At 39.0% G+C, this 20,803-nt stretch overlaps 1 protein-coding gene across 4 annotated transcripts in view; it reads right to left on the reverse strand.

Annotated features, from left to right (window-relative positions):
- The window catches only part of DNAAF11 (dynein axonemal assembly factor 11), a 95,792-nt gene that overhangs the window by 28,527 nt on the left and 46,462 nt on the right, over positions 1-20,803 (reverse strand). For all 4 annotated transcript variants that reach the window (XM_073018364.1, XM_073018363.1, XM_073018362.1 and 1 more), the window contains exons 7-10: positions 19,564-19,641; positions 14,087-14,146; positions 10,352-10,421; positions 9,211-9,310 (exon numbers count right to left, since the gene is read on the reverse strand). In XM_073018364.1, the coding sequence (XP_072874465.1) occupies positions 9,211-9,310; positions 10,352-10,421; positions 14,087-14,146; positions 19,564-19,641 (308 nt within the window). The remainder of the gene's footprint in view (positions 1-9,210; positions 9,311-10,351; positions 10,422-14,086; positions 14,147-19,563; positions 19,642-20,803) is intronic.

A 20,803-nucleotide genomic window follows, 5' to 3' on the forward strand; every position in this document is an offset into this window, starting at 1 on the left:
TCAGAATCACATCCCAAAGTGTGAGCGATTTATTAGAGTCCCCTTTTTGGCAGTCTCTGGACTTCAGCTGTTTTCTTCCCACCCATGTGGTCACTGAAGGATTCTTTTTGTTCAGAGGACAGTGGCTATTCACTATCTTGGCAGGTATTGGTACTATTAAGATGTTTTTAAAATATGTAGTCCACCTTCCTAAGTTCTCAGTGTGATTGTTGTTCCTTATGACTTAGTTGGCCATTAGCAGATGACAGAGCTGTAGAGGTGTTATGAGAGAAGATGGTAGTATGTAGGAAGGAGTACAAATAGAGAAGAACAGAGGCCTCAGAATTGAACTATTGCACACACCAACTTGCAGAAGCCTAGGTATAAGAAACAACCAGCAATGAAGCACCTGGTGGCAAAGGACTCCAGTGGACAGAAGTATCTGGTGGTAGAGTGAAAGCCATGTATTGAAACCCAAGTGAGCAAGGGTTTAAAAATGGAGAACTGCATAAGGGGTAAAAAGCCTACTAAAAGGTTAAATACCAGGAGGACCCAGGGATGATTACTAGGTTTAGTAATCTGGAGGTTATTGGAGACATCAAAGAGAGATGTTTTAGTGGAGGGGGTGGGGAGGAGATAATGTCTAATTGGAGTTGATTTGAGAGATAATGAGAAAAGATTTGAAACAGCAAATAGAGGCGTCTTTTTTAAAAGTTTTGCAATAAAGTGGACCAGGGCAATAAACAGAGGGGGATGTTTTTATTTTGTTCTGTCTTTGTTAAGAGGGGAGACCTTTCAGAATGTTTTCTAATGTAAGATTCAGAGGTGACATTCAAAGAAAAAGTATAGAGAGCAGAGAACTGCTAAAGGCGGGGGCAGGGTGGGGAGTCTTTTAAAAGCAAGTGGAAATAGGATTCAACACATCTAGAGGGATTGCATACACCACAGAGAGTTCATTCATAGAATTAGGAAGGAAGGAAGGCCAGGTTGCACAAGGGGATATAAATGCAGGTAGGTTGGTAGCCATCATGGTTGAAGTTTGTGGAAATTATCTTTTGAGGCTTCCACTTTTTTCAGTTAGAAATTTCAGGAATGAACTTCAGTTGGAAGTTTTATAAATGAGCTGAGAATGAGAAATAAAAGAGCAGAAGTATGGATGAAACAAGAAAAACCTAGCAAGATGCCCAGGCAACCCTATAGACCCACTTGACAATCAGAGAATAAAAGTGCATTTGTGTTGAGTATATCACAAGTATATTTGAGCAGAGAAAAAGTGCTGTGGAACATGTGCAACTAAGAAGGAGGAGGCTGGTTTGAGATTGTGTTTTTTAGAAGTATGGTCTGCATTATTGACCTTAATATGTGACCTTCACTTCTTGCGCTCAGGACAAACAGAATTAAGCAAGATATTCACCAACTGAAGTGGTAAATATATTTTGCTGTTCAGTTCACATGGCAACTTCCTTAATCTCAGTTAATTATTCTGAAGAAACACCCAAAGGAAATCATGCGGCATATTCTTGGAGTGTTCCTGTAAGTTGTCATTTAAGAATTGAGATGGCAGTTTAATTTAATGACTTGATGCGAGTGAACAAGCCTCTCAGTGCATGCAAAATTCCAGTTAAATCTTAAGTTGGACTGTGGTAAAATCATATGCTAGATATCCTCAGGACGATGATGAAAAGATTATGTACATAGAACTTAGTTTGATTACACATTTTAAAGAACTTGGATGAAGGCCAGACATAAACTCCTAGAAAATGTGATGGGGAATAACCCCAACCAAAATAGAAACTAAAATCATACATGCAATATCTATAAATAAACTTAGGACATGTGTAGCAACTATAAAGAGAAAACTACCAACAAAGAAAACCTTCTAATGGATATATAATAAGAGTAATAATGGAGAAACACATTATTGAATATCCAGTTTTGATAATGTAAATACATCAATTCATTCCTATTACAATCTATAAATTCAATGCAATCTTAATAATTATAAAATATTAGCTAGTAGCAATTGATATTATTTAATAATATGCATTACTAGCAATGAATAATATTAACAGTAAACATTAATGTAGTGTGTATTATGTCCCAAGCGCTGTCCTAGGTACTTTATTTATATTCATTTGTATAATCCTCAAAACAACCTTTTGAGGCCTCAATTACTACTGACATCATTTTATGAATGAGGAATCTGAGGCACAGAGAGATGAATAATTTGCTAGGGTCACACAGTTGCTGAGTGAAATATCAGAATTTAATTCAGGTTCTCTGGCTCCAGAGCCCATTCCCTTAATCATTTCTTCCCGCTGCCTCTAAATCCATGGCAATAAAAATTCCAACAGCCTTTTCAGAGGCGGAATTTGAGAAACTCATTTTAAAGTTAATCCGGAATAATACGTATGGAAAAGCAATGAGGAAATAGTTGAGAGGGAGAGTAGTTTAGGGGAGATGCAAGTGCTAAATATTAAAATGTATTTTAAAGATACATTTAAGGTATTCACTCATTCAACAAAAATTTACTGAAGACCTACTCTTTGCCAGGCTCTGTTCTAGGTGCCATTGACAAGGACAGACAACACTCCCTGTTCTCATAAAGCTTAAATTCTTGTTGGGGAAAACAGAAAAAGAAATAAACAATTAAATATTTAGACTGTACAGCAGGAAAAGGAGATTTAGAATACAGCAGGAATAGGGATACAGAATGCTGAGACTGGGAGGAGATGTTTTATAAATATGGGTATCATGAAGGGCCTCAGTGATATAGTGACACTTGAGCAGCAACCTGAAGGAGATCAGAAAGCAAATTATGAGGACATCTGGGGGAAGGACATTCCGGCAGAAAGAACAGCAAATGCAAGAGTCCTGAAGTAGAAAGATGCTTGTCATGTTTGTGAAATAGCAAGGAAGCCAATGTGGCTGCAATGACTAGGAAGAAAGTGGTAGAAGATGATGTCAGGGAGATAATGGGGTGGGGGGACAGGTTATCAGGGGACTCTGCCTTTAACTCTGAATAAAATGGGAAGAGTGACTTGGTCTGACTTACATATATAGTCACGTGTCACATAATGGCATTTCCAATGACAATGGACCACATATACAGTGGTGGTCCCATAAGATTACAATGGATCTGAAAAATTCCTATTGCCTACTAACACTGTAACTATCTTAATGTAGTAGAACAATGAATTACTCACATGTTTGTGGTGATCCTGGCATAAACAAACCTACGGCACTGCCAGTCATATAAAAGTATAGCATATACAATTATGTACAGTACATAATACTTGACAGTGATGATAAATGACTATGTTACTGGTTTATATGTTTAATTGTGCTATACTTCTTATCATTATATTAGAGTGTGCTCCCTCTACTTACATTTAAAAAAATAATGTTGTCCCTGAAGACCTTCCCGTGGGATAAGATGTGGAGGCAGAAGACAGAGAGACTCGTGATCCTGACCCTGTGTAGGCCTAGGCTAATGTGTGTGTTTGAGTCTTTAACAAAAAATTTTAAAAAGTAAACAAATAAAATATTAAACAATGTTTGTTTTTTGAGACAGGGTCTTGCTCTGTTATCAAGGCTGGAGTGCGGTGGTGTACTCAGTGCAGCCTCGATGTAGCCTCTGGACTTCCTAGGCTCAATGTAGCCTCTACCTCTCAGGTTCAAGCCATCCTTCTGCCTTAGCCTCCTGAGTAGCTGGGACTAGAGGCATAAGTCACATGCCTGGCTGATTTTCATTTTCATTTTTGTACAAATTGGGCTTCACTATGTTGCCCAGGCTGGTCTCAAGCTCCTGGGCTCCTGCCCCAACCTTCCAAAGTGCTGGGATTACAGGCATGAGCCATTGCATCTGGCCAAAAATGTTTAGAAATAGAAAAAAGCATATAGAATATGAGTATAAAGAAAGGAAATATTTTTGTACAGCTATATAATGTATTTGTGTTTTAAGCTAAATGTTATCATAAGAGTCAAAACTTAGGAAAAAATTACAAAGCTTATGAAGTAAAAATGTTACAGTAAGCTAATTTATTGTTGAAGAAAGAAACCTTTTAAAAAGTAAATTTAGTGTATCCTAAGGGTACACTGTTTATGAAGCCACAGTAGTGTATAGTCTTCCTGCACCTTCCCATTCACTCACCACTCACTTGCTGACTCACCCAGAGCAACTTCCAGTCCTGCAGGCTCCATTCCTCGTAAGTGCTCTATGCAGGTGTACCATTTTTTATGATTCCCTCATTGCTGGATGCTGTCTTTATGAGATGGCCAGAGTACACCTCTTCTACTAATTCACTTGCCACTTCTAGCCTAGACAGTCACCCTTGTTAAAACGGTAGAGGAAGTACAGTTACAACTGACTTTCTGGGAAATGTGATACCCACAAGGTAAGATATAAAGATGGCAAATGGAGACAAAAGTCCTGGCCATATACTAGGGACTATGATATTTGCATATTACAGCAATCTGTAGTATGCCATCGACCCAGTGGTGAGTGTTGGGAAGCATCTGGGATTGCAGAGCTAGCACAAAGTGAAACCTCCTGGAACAAGGGGCTGAGCTGGGAACCTCCACTGACATGGTAGCAACACAAAACATAGCCATGACCCACGTGACAGGCGAAAGACAGACTCATGAGATTTGCCTATTGGTCACTACCCAGAGTGTATAGACCCAGCCTCATTTAGGAGCAAGAAAAGAGAAAAATATTAATTTGACATCATGAAAAAATGCTGAATGAAGTATCTAATATGAAATATCATAGAAACTTGTGGATTCAATGACAAATGTTGTGTCCCTAGAAAATGTATACAAAGATTATCATTGAATTCTCATGATAGAATCATCCCATGCATAAGCAAAACAAGGTCTGCCCTTCACAGTATTCTTTACAAATGCTGACACAAAGAGGGAACTACTCAACATCAAATCCAGTATTTTAAAAATTGATTTAGAGTATCCAAATATTAAAAAGTATTAAAGACTATTCTAGAACCATTAAATATCACTTAACATGTTGACAATACAATACTGTGAATGAATTGAAATTGTACCTAAGTGTCTACGTGATCCTTTTTTTTTTTTTTTTAGGTGATCAAGTGTATTTTTTTTTATTATTTAAACCACTTTGAGTAAGCGGTTTCTGTTACTTGAAGCCAAAGGCATTCCAATTATACAGTGTTCTTTTTTTCAAGTTGGTAAATTTTATGTTACATGTTTTATTTTATTTTATTTTTTATCTCCATAGGTTTTTTGGGAACAGATGGTATTTGGTTACATGAGCAATTTCTTGAGTGGTGATTTGTGAGATGATGGTGCACCCATCACCCGAGCAATATATACTGAACCTAATTTGTAATATTTGATCCCTCATCCTCTTCCCACCCTTTCCCCCTAGTCCCCAAAGGCCACTGTATCCTTCTTATGCCTTTGCATCCTCATAGCTCCCACTTAATGAATGAGAACATACGATGTTTACTTTTCCATTCCTGAGTTACTTCACTTAGAATAATAGACTCCAGTCCCATCCAGGCTGCTACAAATGCCATTAATTCAATTCATTACTTTTTATGGCTGAATAGTATTCCACCCAGTAGTGGGATTGTGGGATCGGGATCAAATGGTAGTTCTACTTTTAGCTCTTTAAGGCATCTCCACACTGTTTTCCACAGTGGTTATACTAGTTAACATTCCCACCAGCAGCATAGAAGTATGCTTGCTCTTTTTCATGGCATCCATACCAATGTCTATTTTTAAAATATTTTTGATAATGGCCATTCTTGTGGGAATAAGGTGGTATCACATTGTGGTTTTGATTTGCATTTCCCTGATCATTAGTGATGTGAATTTTTCATGTTTGTTGGCAATCTGTTATCTTCTCTTGAGAAGTGTCTATTCATGTCCTTAGCCCACTTTTTCATGGGATTGTTTGCTTTTTTCTTCCTAATTTCTTTTTTTTTTTTTTTTTTTTTTGAGACGGAGTCTCACTCTGTCTCTCAGGCTGGAGTGCAGTGGCGCGATCTCGGCTCACTGCAAGCTCCGCCTCCCGGGTTCACGCCATTCTCCTGCCTCAGCCTCCCGAGTAGCTGGGACTACAGGCGCCGCCACCTCGCCCGGCTAATTTTTTGTATTTTTAGTAGAGACGGGGTTTCACCATGTTAGCCAGGATGGTCTCAATCTCCTGACCTCGTGATCCACCCGCCTCGGCCTCCCAAAGTGCTGGGATTACAGGCATGAGCCACCGCGCCCGGCCTCTTGCTAATTTCTTTAAGTTCTTTGTAGACTCTGGATGTTAGTCCTCTGTTGGATGCATAGATTGTTAAGTTTTTTTTAAAGAATAGATGTTATTGTGTATATTTATGGTATACAACATGATGTTATGGGATACACATAGATAGTAATAAAAAGGCTACTATACTGAAGTAAATTAAAATATCCATCATCTCTCAGAGCTACTCATCATTTTTTCTTTTTGTGGCAAGAATGAGCAGCTAAACTTTCTCATTTAGCATGAATCCCAAATACAGTACAATTTTACTACCCATAATTATCATCTTGTACATTCCATCTCTAGACTTGTTCACCCTCCATAACTGCTAATTTGTACCCTCTGACCTTCTCATTTACTTCCTCCATCCACCATCCCCCTCATCACTGGTAACCACTGTTTGTTCTCTATCTCTGTACATTTGAATTTATTTTTAATATTCCATATATAAAAGACATCATGCAATATTTCTCTTTCTGTGTCTAGCTTAATTCACTTGGCATAATATCCAGGTTCATTCATGTTGTGGCAAATAGCAAAATCTCACTCTCTTTAGGGCTGAATGATATTTTAGCATATTAAACAGTGACACACACACACACACACACATCACAGTTTCTTCATCAATTTGTTGATGATGGACAAAGGTTGATTCTTACAGTATGTTTTATAACTCCAAGAATTTCCCTCAGTAATTATAATGCAGGTCAGACTCACACAATTCCACAGTAAGTTCATAAGTCTAGACTAATACAGAATAGCTCCATGGATTAAACTTTGGTACTTAAAATGTTTCAATCAATAATAATTAGAAAGATGCTAATTTTAAGAAATATACATTTTAATATTAAGTATACATGAAATTAGAATTTTTTTTAACTTTTGGTGGTTTATAAGATCTGTTGCTTGAGCTTCAAAGTTCTTGCAAATAACTACTTATGGATGAAAAAGATGATTAATTTTCAGCAAGAAATTATTCCCCAAAGTTTGTTTTTACTATCTACCTTTTAAAAGGAATAATGATAGAAGACGATGAACTTCTACATCAATATTACTTTAACATAGTAGTCGAAAATCTTAAAAAAATATCCCTCAAGGGAAGATATTGTTCCTAATTTATTAATGAGGAAAATAGAACTATTCCTAGTCCATATATATAAAAATTATTTCATCTCCAATCAAGCACTTCTAAAATGCTTTTTCCTCAATAAGCCATTTATTATTTTCATGTGTTTTTGATGTGAAAAATTTAGACAGATAAAAAACAAAAAGGAAAAGGGGAAAAGAATGCTGCAGTTGTTTAAGACTCATAAACAGTGACAGTAGAGCTTTTCTCAGCAATTGCCTGGCACCCTGCAAAAGACACACAGATCATCTGTCTTGATTTCCCTTTAGGAATTAGCAGTCTCTATTTAATGTCTGGTTTTCCAGTTAGAAGTTTCACACAGACACAAAAACAACAGGCTGCTAATCACAGTGTTATATAAATGTCTATATCAAAGTACTGAGGTAATTAACTTATCTGTTAGATTTCCCTATAGAATATTCTGGTTACTATAGAAGCATTTCTTTAATTTGTTTTAGTCATCAAGGACAATACAATTCTCACAGTTGTGTTTGTTATTTTATTACTTGACAACAAATTGTATTTGCTATTTTATTGCCTCTGAGTAAAAATACATAATTGATTACCTATAATGAATCCGTTGGAAATCGGCTATAGGAAAATGCAGGATTATTAAATTATTACAGAAATCTTTTTGGTTAATCAAGTTTGTACTCTTCATAGCTGACATTCCCTCATTCTCCTCTTTTTCCTCATCAGCAGAACCCAATTTTGACTGTTTTACTACCCTTCTCCTTTGAAATCTAAATGTCTTGGGCAAAGTTGACCCTACCCCTAACTTATGGGATGAAGTATGATTAATAGAAACCAATCAAAATACTCCTTGGTGTCTGTGGGGAACTGGTTCCAGGACATCCCTTGGACACCAAATCTTCAGATGCTCAAGTCTCCAATAAAAAATGGCATAGTATTTGTATATAACCCACACACATCTGTACATCCTAAACCACCTCTAGATTACTTATAACACCTAGTACGATGTAAATGTTATGTAAGTAGTTATTATACTGTATTGTCTTGGGAATCAAGGGAAAAAAAAAAGCCTGTACATGTTCAGTACAGACACATTTCTTTTCCTGAATATTTTTGATTCCTGGTTGGTTGAATCCATGGATGCTGAACCCATGGAAGTCTATTGTACTACCATCTTTTTGGCCAGAGATTGGTTCAGGATTATGCTAATCAAGATTTGGTGGGCTCTTCAGCTAAACTGACCTAATGAGTCCAGGGGAACTTCTGTTTCATTGTGATGGGAGAGATTCTCTGTGTTTCTTTCTCTGATCCTCTGTCTTTTTATCTCATGCAAGATAGGAACAAGAAAGTATGCTGCCCAAGTCACTGCTAGTGCACATCTTATGGAAGAAAACCAGTCTGAGGACAGAGTTGACATATCAGAAAGATCCTGACCCAGTGTGCCTGGCTCCCCTACCTCCCACCTTCTCCTATCTTGTTACAAGAAATGAACCATTTATTTATGATAAAAGCCAGTTTTATTTGCGGTTTCTGCAGCTTACAGCAGGAAATATCCCAACTCATTCATATGGCTTGTAATAACGAATCCAAGTTCTTTCTATGGACAAATTAATTTTTTTAAGTTTAATTTCCTTAAGTTCTTTCAGGAAAGGATAAACCATCTTAGGCCCTAAACACACCCCAGTCTGAGTTATTTGTTCTCACAGACCTTTGTTCTCCTACCTCAGCTGCTATGAGATTTCCTGGTGCTCCTAACTAAAATGTACTTTAATCAGAAGTCATCATTAGTCCTGACAGGTCAAGTTCCTTCAAGAACCCTCATATCCAGACTTGAAATTGACCCAAATGACATGACCTACCTTGGGCATGCAGATGACCAAATGACCTGTTGTCTGAGATCTTTTAGCAGAACTACTATCGGGTTTCACTTCTGCAGGAAGGACAAGCTGAAATGGCTGAAAATAAGTAGAAAGTATCATTGAGAGCAAGGACGTTACATGGGAGGGTGACTACAAGGGGCATTTTCATTACAAATTCAAGATACACCATTCAATTAAGAAATGTGCTTAAACTTATTAAAAATATTTATATGAGCTGTGCTTTCTGTGCACAAACCATTTTACCTATTTTTACAAACAGTCTAAAGAACAGCTGTCAATCACAAACAGTGAAGTGCTCATGGGTTCATTTATGACTAAAAATCAATTTATAGAGAAAGCCTTGTCAAAAAAAAACCCAACATATTTCCATTTAAAAATCTTTCAGCTAATCTTCAAGCCCATAGTAGCCTAAATTAGCAAAAATTGGTATTTTAGAAATTATAAAATTATAGTTGTTATGAATGAAATCACTGACAATTTAGAATGGGTGTACTGTTTAATTTCATACATAGGCTCCCACACATATGATTATGTTATTAGTTTTGAAAAAAGTGTAACACAATAGACACACGTTTAAAATATTAATGATATCCAACTACATATGGTCAGCAGCCATTCCCACCACATACCACTCCCATATATAAAACCATGTGCTAAAAAATAGCACTCTGTTTGGTTCCCCTTTTTCTATTTAGTTTTGTTTTATTATTTTTATTTATTTATTTATTTATTTAGAGTCAGAATCTCACTCTAGTAGCCCAGACTGGAGTGCAATGGGGTGATCTTGACTCACTGCAACCTCCGCCTCCCTGGTTCAAGCAATTATCCTGCTTCAGTCTCCCGAGGAGCTGGGATTATGGGCATGAGCCACCATGCCTGGCTAATTTTGTAGTTTTAGTAGAGATGGGGTTTCACCACGTTGGCCAGACTGGTCTCCAGCTCCTGATCTCAGGTGATCCACCCGCCTCGGCCTCCCAAAGTGCTCGGATTACAGGCATGAGTCACTGAGCCTGGGCCCTTTTTCTATTTTAATAATACTTTTAAAAAAGTGAGGCACCACAGCTTAGTTCAAAGCTTAGCTTTTGAAATTGTAATAGTCTACAGGGTTCTACTTACCTTTCCCTTGATCATTACTCGCACGTAAGTTGGTTGCACATCAACATTGATTAAAGAGGTATCCATATACCTTCAAAATTAAACATACAGTATCTTATAATTTAAAAAATATATCAAGTTTGAAGAAGTGCAAATACATATTCACACTTACAGGACGATTTTAAATGAAGGACGTTTAAAATATCCATGCTAAATGGGTCTTTAAAAAATTAGTTTTAAATTAATCCCCAGACCAAAGGAAATTCAATGTATCAGCAATTTCATTTTTAGACCCACAAGTACACTTGGCATTGATTGCCCCTAACCCAAAAATATCTGAGGTCTGAAACACCAGAGGTTTGCAAAAAACAGCTTGCCATGCTCTTTCACAAATATTTTATTTTAAGCCCCTAAGACTTGAATAGCCAGGAATGCTGATTCTACTCTGCTTGAGGCCTGCAACCACCAGTTCCTGCTTCCTCCGCGGCTCTGGATCCCCTGCAGCTGTTCTGCAGCTGCCCTGATACTATCTCTCCTGGAAGACTAGCTTGCTTCTCCCCTCAAAGGCACATCCTGCTGAATAAGCAAACCCTTCTGTTTACGGCAGTGACCTCAAGATCAGGTGGCAATTATTCTCCTCCACTTATGAGCAAATTAAAGATTTAGATTTCATATTGCTCATTAAAATCAGAAGCTTAGCCAAATAATTACGTTCACATACTTCAAAATACTAATTGTGAACATTAGAAAATGCAGAGCTGCTTTAAAAATCACAAATGTTAAGGCAGGTAAGCTAATACAAGGGTTACAGGCCTAGGTTTGGAGTCACACAGGCTTGTGGGGAACTGGCTCCACCTCTTCCTGCTTTATTACCTGGGACCACATTCCTTAACCTCTCTAGGTCTCAGTTTCCTCTTCTGTAAAATGGGGATACTACTAGCATCTAGCCCTAAGATTGTTAGGAAGGAACATGTATAATGCCCAATACATAGCTAGAGTTAATCAAGTATTATTATACAGCATTTAAAAACAATTTTTATAATAATAATAGAGATGAGGTTTTCTACAGCTTCACATGTGATATCTACACTTTAATGGATTGTGTAGTATTTTCCATGCTTGGACCCCCTAAAATGTTCATCTATCTTTACCTACATGGCCTTTCTCTGCTAGAAACAATTGTCTGACAGTTCTTTGCAGAACAAGCTACTTCTTATCTTTCAATTATCATTGCTCATGTCTTCCCCTTTCCCTGACCACTCCCACACACCATTATTCCCATCCCTGAACACTGTCCCTTTCCTTGACAGCAGGTTTCTTCTTTTGTAACTCATCAGATGCTTATTTATTGTCGGTCCTCCTCCCCCACAGGGCTCTAAGTGATAGGAGATCATGACTGGATTTAGAATATGCCAGTTACAGTCTCCCCATGCCTGGCACATAGTAGGTATTCTATAGATGCTTGTTGAATAAAAACAGGAAGCAGGTGTGAATGAATGAATTTAACTTTCAAGTGTACACTCATGTGCCCATAAACACAACCAGGAATTATAGCATAATTCATTTAGACAGAATCATGAGAATGAAAGAGTTTTACTACATAGACTGGAGAAATATTACCACCCCTTAAAATGCACATGCATGGGAATGAGGAATGTTTCCATTTGAGAACTGAACAGGAAGCAGCCAACAGAGCTGAAAAAGAAAGGGTTATATATTCATTAAACTCCAGGCATAGGGCCTAAAAATGGAAAGGACTTACTAGAATGAAACAGTGATTTGTCTGTCAAACAGTAGAAACAGCAGCTTGGGAAGCTGGAAGAGCAGAGGATGTGAAGCTAGCTGGAGAAGAGCTGGGATCTTTGTAAAGGCAGATGACCTGGCAGCAAGCAGGCAGAAGAACTGACAGGAATTCTGTGAAGAGGCATACAGCTGATCGGAGAGAGCTTGGTGTGGAGAGGAAGGGTCCACACTAAGGCTAGCCCTGGTTCACAAGAGCCAAGGTGGAAACAACCCAAATGTCCACCATCTAGTGAACAGATAAACAAAATGTGGTATATCCATGCAATGGAATATTATTTGGCCATAAAAAGGAAAGAAATTCTGACATATGCTACAACACGGATGAGTCTTGAAGACAATATGGTAAGTTAAAGAAGCCAGACACAAAGGCCACATGTTGTATGATTCCATTAATATGAAAGATTCCAAATAGGCAAATCTATAGAGACAGAAAACAGATTAGTGGTTGCCATGAAGAGGGAGAATGGGCAGTGACTGCTTAAGGGTCGTAGGGTTTCCTTCTGGGTGATAAGCATTTTCTGGAACAATGGTAATGGTTGTACAATATTGTGAATTTATCAAATGCCACGGTATTGTCCATTGTGAAATGGTTGAAATGGTTGATTTTAAGTTATGTGTATTTTACTACAATCAAAACAGAAAAGTTGGTTGAAGTCCTGAGGGCTGATGTTCTGGCTCCTTTGGTCCCTGTTTACTTTGACAAGACTCACTCTTGGAAAATTTACCCCCTCTTGGGTAATAATCCCTCCTACCTCCCAGGGTTACTGAGAGATTAAATAAAATGGGGTACATCAAAAGCCATTAAAAAGAGAAAGGCATTTATTATAATTCATGAATGTAAACATTCATCCATTCATTCGCGCATGCCAATGTCATACTCCCATGATCAGTATTTGTTCATTTATTCATTCATTCCTGTATTTATTGAGCACCTAACAGGTGCCAGGTTTTAGGTGTGGAGATGTAGAGAGGAAAGAACAAACAAAACAACTTCCTGCTCTGACCACGAAATTTTAAGAATACAAGTACATTTACACTTTGTCAGCAGGAAGCCAAGTAGAAAGAGTGGAAGGAAGTGCTGGGCAGGGGCAGGTACTGCTTTATGTCAGATGGTGGGGCAGAGAGGCCCTTCTAATGAGGTGACATCTGAGCAGAGGCGTGAAGGACACAAGGCAGCAAGCTACAAGGACACCGAGGGCGATACAGGCAGAGGGAAGCACAGGCAAGCAGCCTCTGCGATGGTGCCAGGGGACACTGAGGTGATCAGAAGGATGTTATCAGCACAGCGAACCAGGGTCTAAAATCTTCAGGGAATGAGGCAGAGTGACCTGCTGCCTTTAGATGCTTCCACAAAGAAGGGCAGAAGGTGATATAGGCTGAAGGTTTGAGTGTCAAAGCCATGGAGGTTTAGGGAAGAGAAAAGGACAATAGTTTGGGTGTGGTGATGAGGGCAGGCAGGAGGTCTGTGCCACTCCTACCCACGGGTGAGAAAACAGGCAGGATGTGAGAGGGCAGCAGGGAAGAAGGGTCCACTGGTGACAGAGGCTGCTAGGTGTTCCCCCAGGCCTCTGAGGTGGGACTGAGGGAGGGGAGCCAACCACCTGATACCTATTACTAGGCATTTTAGACAAAAACAGAGGACTATGCCAGCAAAGAGCAGAGTGGGGTCCTTGTAGTATCAGCATCAGAAAACAGCATAGGTCTCAGAATTATTTAAACTCTGCCTTAGATATTCCTGAGATCATAGCCATGAAATTGTGGCTTTATTTACCTTTCCTTTCATTTTCGTGCTTTGAAAAATTATAGTAACTTCTCTGTCTTAACAAATAAGCTTCATTTAACTATAGGTCTAAGTCAATTCCATTTCCAATTTTTTTCAGAACTAAAAAATGACTACTGAGAATGAAAACAGACAGAAATGTCAATAAATAAATACATAGAACATGCCTTTACCTATAGACAGCAAGGTCCAGGATGATCTGCTTTTCATTGTCTTTCAAAGAGAAGTCAATTCTAAGAATAAGACATTTGGGGGAAAAAAAGAGATGACTTTAGGATACTGTACAGATAATCCCTTCACAAATTCAGAAGCAAATTAGATAATAATTTTATAATAATGTCCAATGACAACTTATTTTGGTGGTTGGACAATCAAATGTCAATGGTAATTTTAAAATTTCAGCGAAACCTACAACATATTAATAAATTATTTGTGCTTACAGTGTTTAAATGTGAGAATCTTAAGGTAAATTACAAACAAAAAAAATTAGCTTTGGTGCAGAGATAGAGACATCTGGTGGCTAAAGTTTTCTTTTCCATTTCATGTGAGTTTGCCAGAAGCAAACTAAAACACTGGAATTATTTATGGAGAACTAAAGGTTGCTTTTGCCTCCCCTTTATCCTGCATTCGATTCCTTAGGTTTTAAAGAGTCCTGTCTTCCTTCTTTTTTCTTGCTATTTTTTTCTTCTCCTTTCATTGCTGACCTTCCATTGCCCTGAAAAAGGCTGAGACACTGCCCATTATCTATTACCTCTGTTTTATAGATGAAGAAACAGAGGTTCAAAGATGTTGGCATAGCTGAATTATAATAAATGCCTTTACACTTTGTCTGCACGAGCCTGGCTAGGCAGGATTTCAAAGCTCTACCATCTTTCAACTGTACCCTGAGGCTGAGTCCTAGGTCTAGCTTCCACACTGAACATCATGCTATCAGAATTGCCTGGTCAATTTTCTTTTGAGCATTTCACTTATCATATTACTCTATAAAATATACAACTCAACAATATAAAAGAACATAAGCTAAACTGTTTAGGAAAATGCGAAGTTAGCGATAGATGTGGCTGTTAGCAGCATTTCTGCTTGTGGCAGAAATTGTCTCATTGCTTTCAATAGTCCAGGCCTGTGGGACTTCTTCACTGTCTCAAATGGCCCGTGCATTTGTAGAACCTCATCTCAGGAGCCTTTTATGTGCTCTTGCTCTGCCTCGATTTCTTATTACTTATAAAGTAATTTCAGAGAAGTTTCCTATGGCAGAGATTGCTATTTAGTTGCTATCTGCTTCCCCCTTTATTCCTAGTGACAGGAACCATGGTTTGAACTAGGAGCATGGCTATGTACAACAAAGGTTGCATTCTGTGGCCTCCCTTGAATGTAGGTGAGGTCAGGGGTGGGACAGTCGTTGTATGGCACGTTCTAAGAATGTCCCTTAAGAAAAGGAGCATGTATCCTTTCTTCCATTTTTTCTTCTTTATTTAGCTGAGTAGAACAGAATGTAGGAGGCCAACAGATGAACGATGGAGACTACTTAATAAGCAATTGCAACTGTCCAAGCAAGAGTTACTGTCAGCTAGAGGTGGTGGTGGGGTCAGTAAGACATGGCTGGATTCCGATAATATCGAAGGAAGACTTCACAGGGCTCACTGATAAGATGACAGAGAGAAGAATCAAGGGAGAATCCAAGGTTTCTGGTCTTAGCCAAGGGGTGAATGTGTGTTACTGAGATGGAGAACACAGGGACACAAGCACACGATGCTGGAGAGTGGTAGTGAGGCTTGAAATCAGGGGTTCTCTTTTAGCTATAATAAGTGTGCAATGACTCTCTTACATCCACCCAGTGATGTCAAACTTCTAATTGTTAGAAACAAATTTTTGATGCCATAAAGTGAAACCAACACCCAGGCAAAAGTTTTCTCAGCAAGGCAATATACTTCTATAGAAGGGCAATTCCTGCATGCAAGGCAGAGGCAAGGGAGAGCGAGCAAAACAAAGGAGAGCAGGAGTTTTTTATCCCTAACACAGATTCTGTTCCTGTGCCCTCCCGCTGCAGGCTGGGAATGGACTGCACAATCTAGGCTAATTCTGATTGGCTACTGTCGACCTCATCAAAGGAGGCAAGGGTGGGCGTTTCATGGGAAGGACAGGTACGGTACATCTTAAGGTGTTTGGGCACAGCAGAGATAGGGAGGGCTGATAGATGAAGGGGTACGATTACCTTTTAGAATAGAACAAAGAACCAGGAACCAAAACTCTTTGAAGAGGAACTATATGTTCTTAACAACATAACTGAATAGACAAGTCTTGAGCTCAGAGAAGAGGTTGGATCAAGTTGGGAGCAATGTAAAGAGTGTGTTTACAGCCATGGGATTTGGTGAGAGCCATGAAGAGCTAATGCGAAAAGGAAGACAGCTGAGTAGTTTGCTATAGGGCACCCAAAAAACAAAACCAAAGGGATACATCAAAGCTTAGAAAGATGAGCAGTCAGCTAGGTAGAAGAAAAATCAGAAGCAAAGGGAAGAAATTGCTTTAAGAAGGATGGTACTGAACAATTTGATCCAAATCTACTATGTCCAGTAAGACAAAGACTAAGAATTGAACACTGAATGTGGAAATAATATGGCTAAGGAAATTTCAGGATGATGGAATACACAGAAGTGGTTTCAAGAAGGAATGTGAAGTCAGAAACTGGAGACCAAGTGCAGACAATTCCATTAAATGGGGGCAGAGAAAAAGAGCTGTGGCTGGAAGGAAAACCAGGGGAAGGGAGGTTCTTGCTTTTGTTTTGTTTAAGACAGAGATTTTTAGAATTTGTTTGCACATGGGTGAGATTGATCTAGCAGAGTGGAGAGAACTAGTGCAGAAGACCAAGGATAACTGAGCAACTAAGTCCTTGATAGGCAGAGGGATGGAGTCAGGGTGCTTACACAGATTGATTTTGGATAGGAAGTTCACCATCAGCAAGGGAAGAGAGGGGAGTACATGGGACAGGTCCAGCTACACTGGTAAATCGGATGTTGGGAGGAAAAGAAATCTCCTGATTGCTTTTTTTCTCAATGAAATAGGAAACAAGGTCCTCAGTTAAGACTGTGGAAGTGTCAGATGATGTTGGAAGTAAGGAGAAAGAAGGTACGAGAGCAGCCTGCAGGACCGTGGGATAATGGACGGCCCAAGAAAATAAAGGAAGATTGCCAGAGTCCATTTGAGATCTGTGGTTATGAATTTAAGGTAAGACCAGCAAGAGGTGAATGGTCTCCTCCAGCCACACAGGAGGACCAGCCCAAGAGTGGGTAGTGTGCTAGATTTAAATAGGGTTGGGGTTTTGTGAGGTGAGAATGATGGAAAGAGAAAAAAACAAGAGAGTGGAAGACAAATGACAAGGATTGATTTCTTTTTTCTTTTCCTTTTTCCTTGAGACAGGGTCTCACTCTGTTGCCCAGGCAGGAGTGCAGTGGCATGATCTCGGCTCACTGCAACCTCTGCCTCCCGGGTTCAAGCGATTCTCATGTCCCAGATTCCCAAGTAGGTGGGATTACAGGCATGTGCCACCACTCCCGGCTAATTTTTGTATTTTCAGTAGAGATGGGGTTTCATCATGTTGGCCAGGCTGGTCTCAAACTCCTGATCTGCCTGCCTCGGCCTCCCAAAGTGCTGGGATTATAGGCGTGAGCCACTGCACCTGGCCCAAGGACTGATTTCTGTGATGAACCATAAAACTAAAGAATGGCAAGAGTAGATGAGGGGTTAGGGGAGAGTAAGAAAAATAGGAGAGTGAATTATCTTATGGTCTTCATGGGGGCATGTGGTTGTTGGAGTGGAGGAAGTTCCCCCAGGAACATAAGAAATGGCATCTAATGAGACACTCGAGGTGAAGTTTCTGACGTGGAAGAGATATTGATGGTGGCAAATCTAGGAATGAAAATGAAATCATGTGGTTGAGTTGAGCTGGAGAAGTGAGCTGGTTGGGGAACTGAGAGGCCAGGGCTTCTGGTGGATCACCTACATGTTTGATAAAGTCATCACCAAGACTGATGATGGCAGGAGAGGCAGAGAGAGACACTGGTGTGGGTGAAAGATCTTCAATGAATTGAGAAGGCTGGGGTTGAGAGTTGATCAGGGTGATGTAGATGACTGCGGGAAGAAGGGGCAGGGGTGCTATATCTAGAGGGCTTGTGCTTCAACAAAGAAATGGAGAAAGATGGCCTGAAAGTGGCAATGGGCTGTAACTGTCCCTGTGGTGTATGTGGTGAGGAAGAACAGTGGGCAGTTGCAGAAGTGAATCCTCCGCTTCAGTTAGTGAAAGAGGAGAAATGGTGGAGGCTTCAGGCTTTGCTGTCCAGGCTCAAGCCCCAGAGGGCACAGGGGTCCAAAAGAGGCGAGAATGAGTTGAACTGGATCAGCGCCATTTGGGTGTAAGATTCTGGACAGTGGCGCATGACCTGGGAGGGCAGGAACAGGGGACGATCGCATGTCGGGAGGCAGTGCCACTGAGGAGGTGGTGGGTAATCAGTTCTTCATAGAATCACCCTCAGGAGAACTGGTTTTAGGGGCAGGTGAGGCTGCAGTGTGTGGGAAGAGTGGTGGTCTTACCAGAGACATATGGAGTTCTGGGAGTCTCCCTTGAGCTCTGTTGTAGACTAAAGAGAGATGGCCTAAACTTGATTTCTGAACTCCATGAGGTCAGAAAGAAACCGGTCATAGTCACTGCTCTATCCCCAGGGCCTAGCCTCATGTTCTGTCTTGCAGTCCTGTCTGCTGTATGTGGGTAAGGGGAAGGGATTATACATCTTATCATGGAAGTCACTAGAAGTAGGTTAGCATGAGCAACTCAGAAACACCACCTATTAGCTGTGTGACCTTGGGCAAGTCACTCCACCTCTCTCAGGCCCAGGCTGGACATGTAAGAAAGAAAGACTGTCTACCACCTGTGATTGCCGTGAAGATAAATGATGCCCAGAAATAATTCAAGATTGTGCCTTCACCATGGTCATGACAGAGCAAATGAAATCATGACGGAAAATAGGTTTGAGTAATAAAATGAAGTGAATGAGATTTAGTCTGTAGGCTCTTTGGTCTGTATTTTGGCTACAAAAGGCTTTTCTGTCCTGCTTTTTAATTTCAAACTTTAAAACAGATAAAGAGGGTAGATTAGATATTATTATACTTGAAGATTTCCAGTTTGAGTATCTGTCCTCTATTAAATTCATTGAGGTTATTATATTGATTTCCTTCCTTTGCTCTCAAAGGCTTTGTATATGGGCTCCAGAGTATAAAGTAGATGTATAGACGGTACATCAGTATTCTCAACCAGCTTGCTCATGGCAGAGTTTTAAAAATTCATAAATACAACAATAATGTGGTGGCAATTTTCAGGCATAAAACTGTATATGGTCCAAAGTTTCATGGGGTACATAAATAACTAAGATCTCCATATGCCAAGATCATTTGCTAGATGCCAAGACAATTATGCATTTGAAACATAATAGATGTTTTCCCTTTAAATATGCACCAAATGACATTATTTTTAGACTCATCAAACTTGTTAAGAGCAGTCAGATATATTCTTTGCAGAGCAAACTTGGAATTGAAACAATGATTGACCAACACCATTGATTGACACTTTTGGGTCTTTAACTCTCTATTTGGCCTCACATACTTGGGCTCATTTACATTTAGGGCTTTCCCATCTTCAGTGATCAAAGTCCTGGGTGGTTTCACTTTCTTCTTTTTTTCACTTAAGATTGATGGTGGGTGAGAACAAGGGGCAGCATGGAAAGAAAAAATAAGCAAAGAGAATATAAAAGCAATTAATACGTTTTTGTGAAACAGTTTTAAAAAAATTAATTGAACTTTTATGAACACATCAGCAATTCATTGTTCTGAAGCCCATTCCTTTAATTCTATGCTGGGAACTGACAATCAAGCCAGATTTTTTTACGTGGTTGTATCTGTATCTGTACAGCAAAAAAATGACCAAGACAATTTGCCAGATAATTTGAATGAGGGAAGAAAACTCCTTTTCATGACTGTCTATTAATATTTAAATAAGTCTATTTTATACATGATTTACCCAGATAACTGTCAACTCTCCATTTGTGTACAGAGCTTCTGCTTTAGCTAAAATACAACATTTAACATACCAATTGAATAGAATCTATTCAATATAAATAAAAATATCAGCACAGAAGAATCTATGTAAAAGGGTATTTCTCACAGCATTATTTACAGTGGCAAACCCCTGGAACTGTTGTGAGTGCCCATCAGTGGAGGAATGGTTGAATCAACTGTGCTTCATTCATGCTATAACATATTTTGCAGCTATTAAAAAATGTGTTTGCTCATTACTTATTGATTTAGAAAAGTGTTTATGATGTCTTTAGTGAGAAAAAATATATAAAACATAAATACGTATTTGTTTTACAAAAAGACCCCAAATCTTACACTTGCAGAGATAATTTATACAATTATAAAGGGTTAAAAAAAATGTAGTGAGATCAACCACAGCCTGTTAACAACACTCATTACATTAAAGGGTTGGATAGGAGGTAAATAAAGGAAGCAAATAATAGAAGATTAATTGAGTAATATGAAATTAAAATGCAGTATGTAAATTCTATTTAAAAGATTACTGAAAGTATATAGAAACTTAAATAGGCAAATATGGACAATATCTAGATCAGATGGAAAAATTTGTTTAGATGATGGAACTATTGGCAATTCTTTGCCTTAAATTTCTATTGTAACTTTAATACAGATTTTATATCAGTTAACTTTATTTTAGAAAAAATCATTCACATTCTTCTGCATCTTAAACTGGGCCTCCAGATCCAATGGAGTTAATATTTCAATGACTCAGGACAATTAAGGGGCATTCACAAGCCCTTAGCTTAATCCTA

Source organism: Chlorocebus sabaeus, chromosome 8, assembly GCF_047675955.1.
Source record: "Chlorocebus sabaeus isolate Y175 chromosome 8, mChlSab1.0.hap1, whole genome shotgun sequence".
Taxonomy (NCBI): domain Eukaryota; kingdom Metazoa; phylum Chordata; class Mammalia; order Primates; family Cercopithecidae; genus Chlorocebus; species Chlorocebus sabaeus.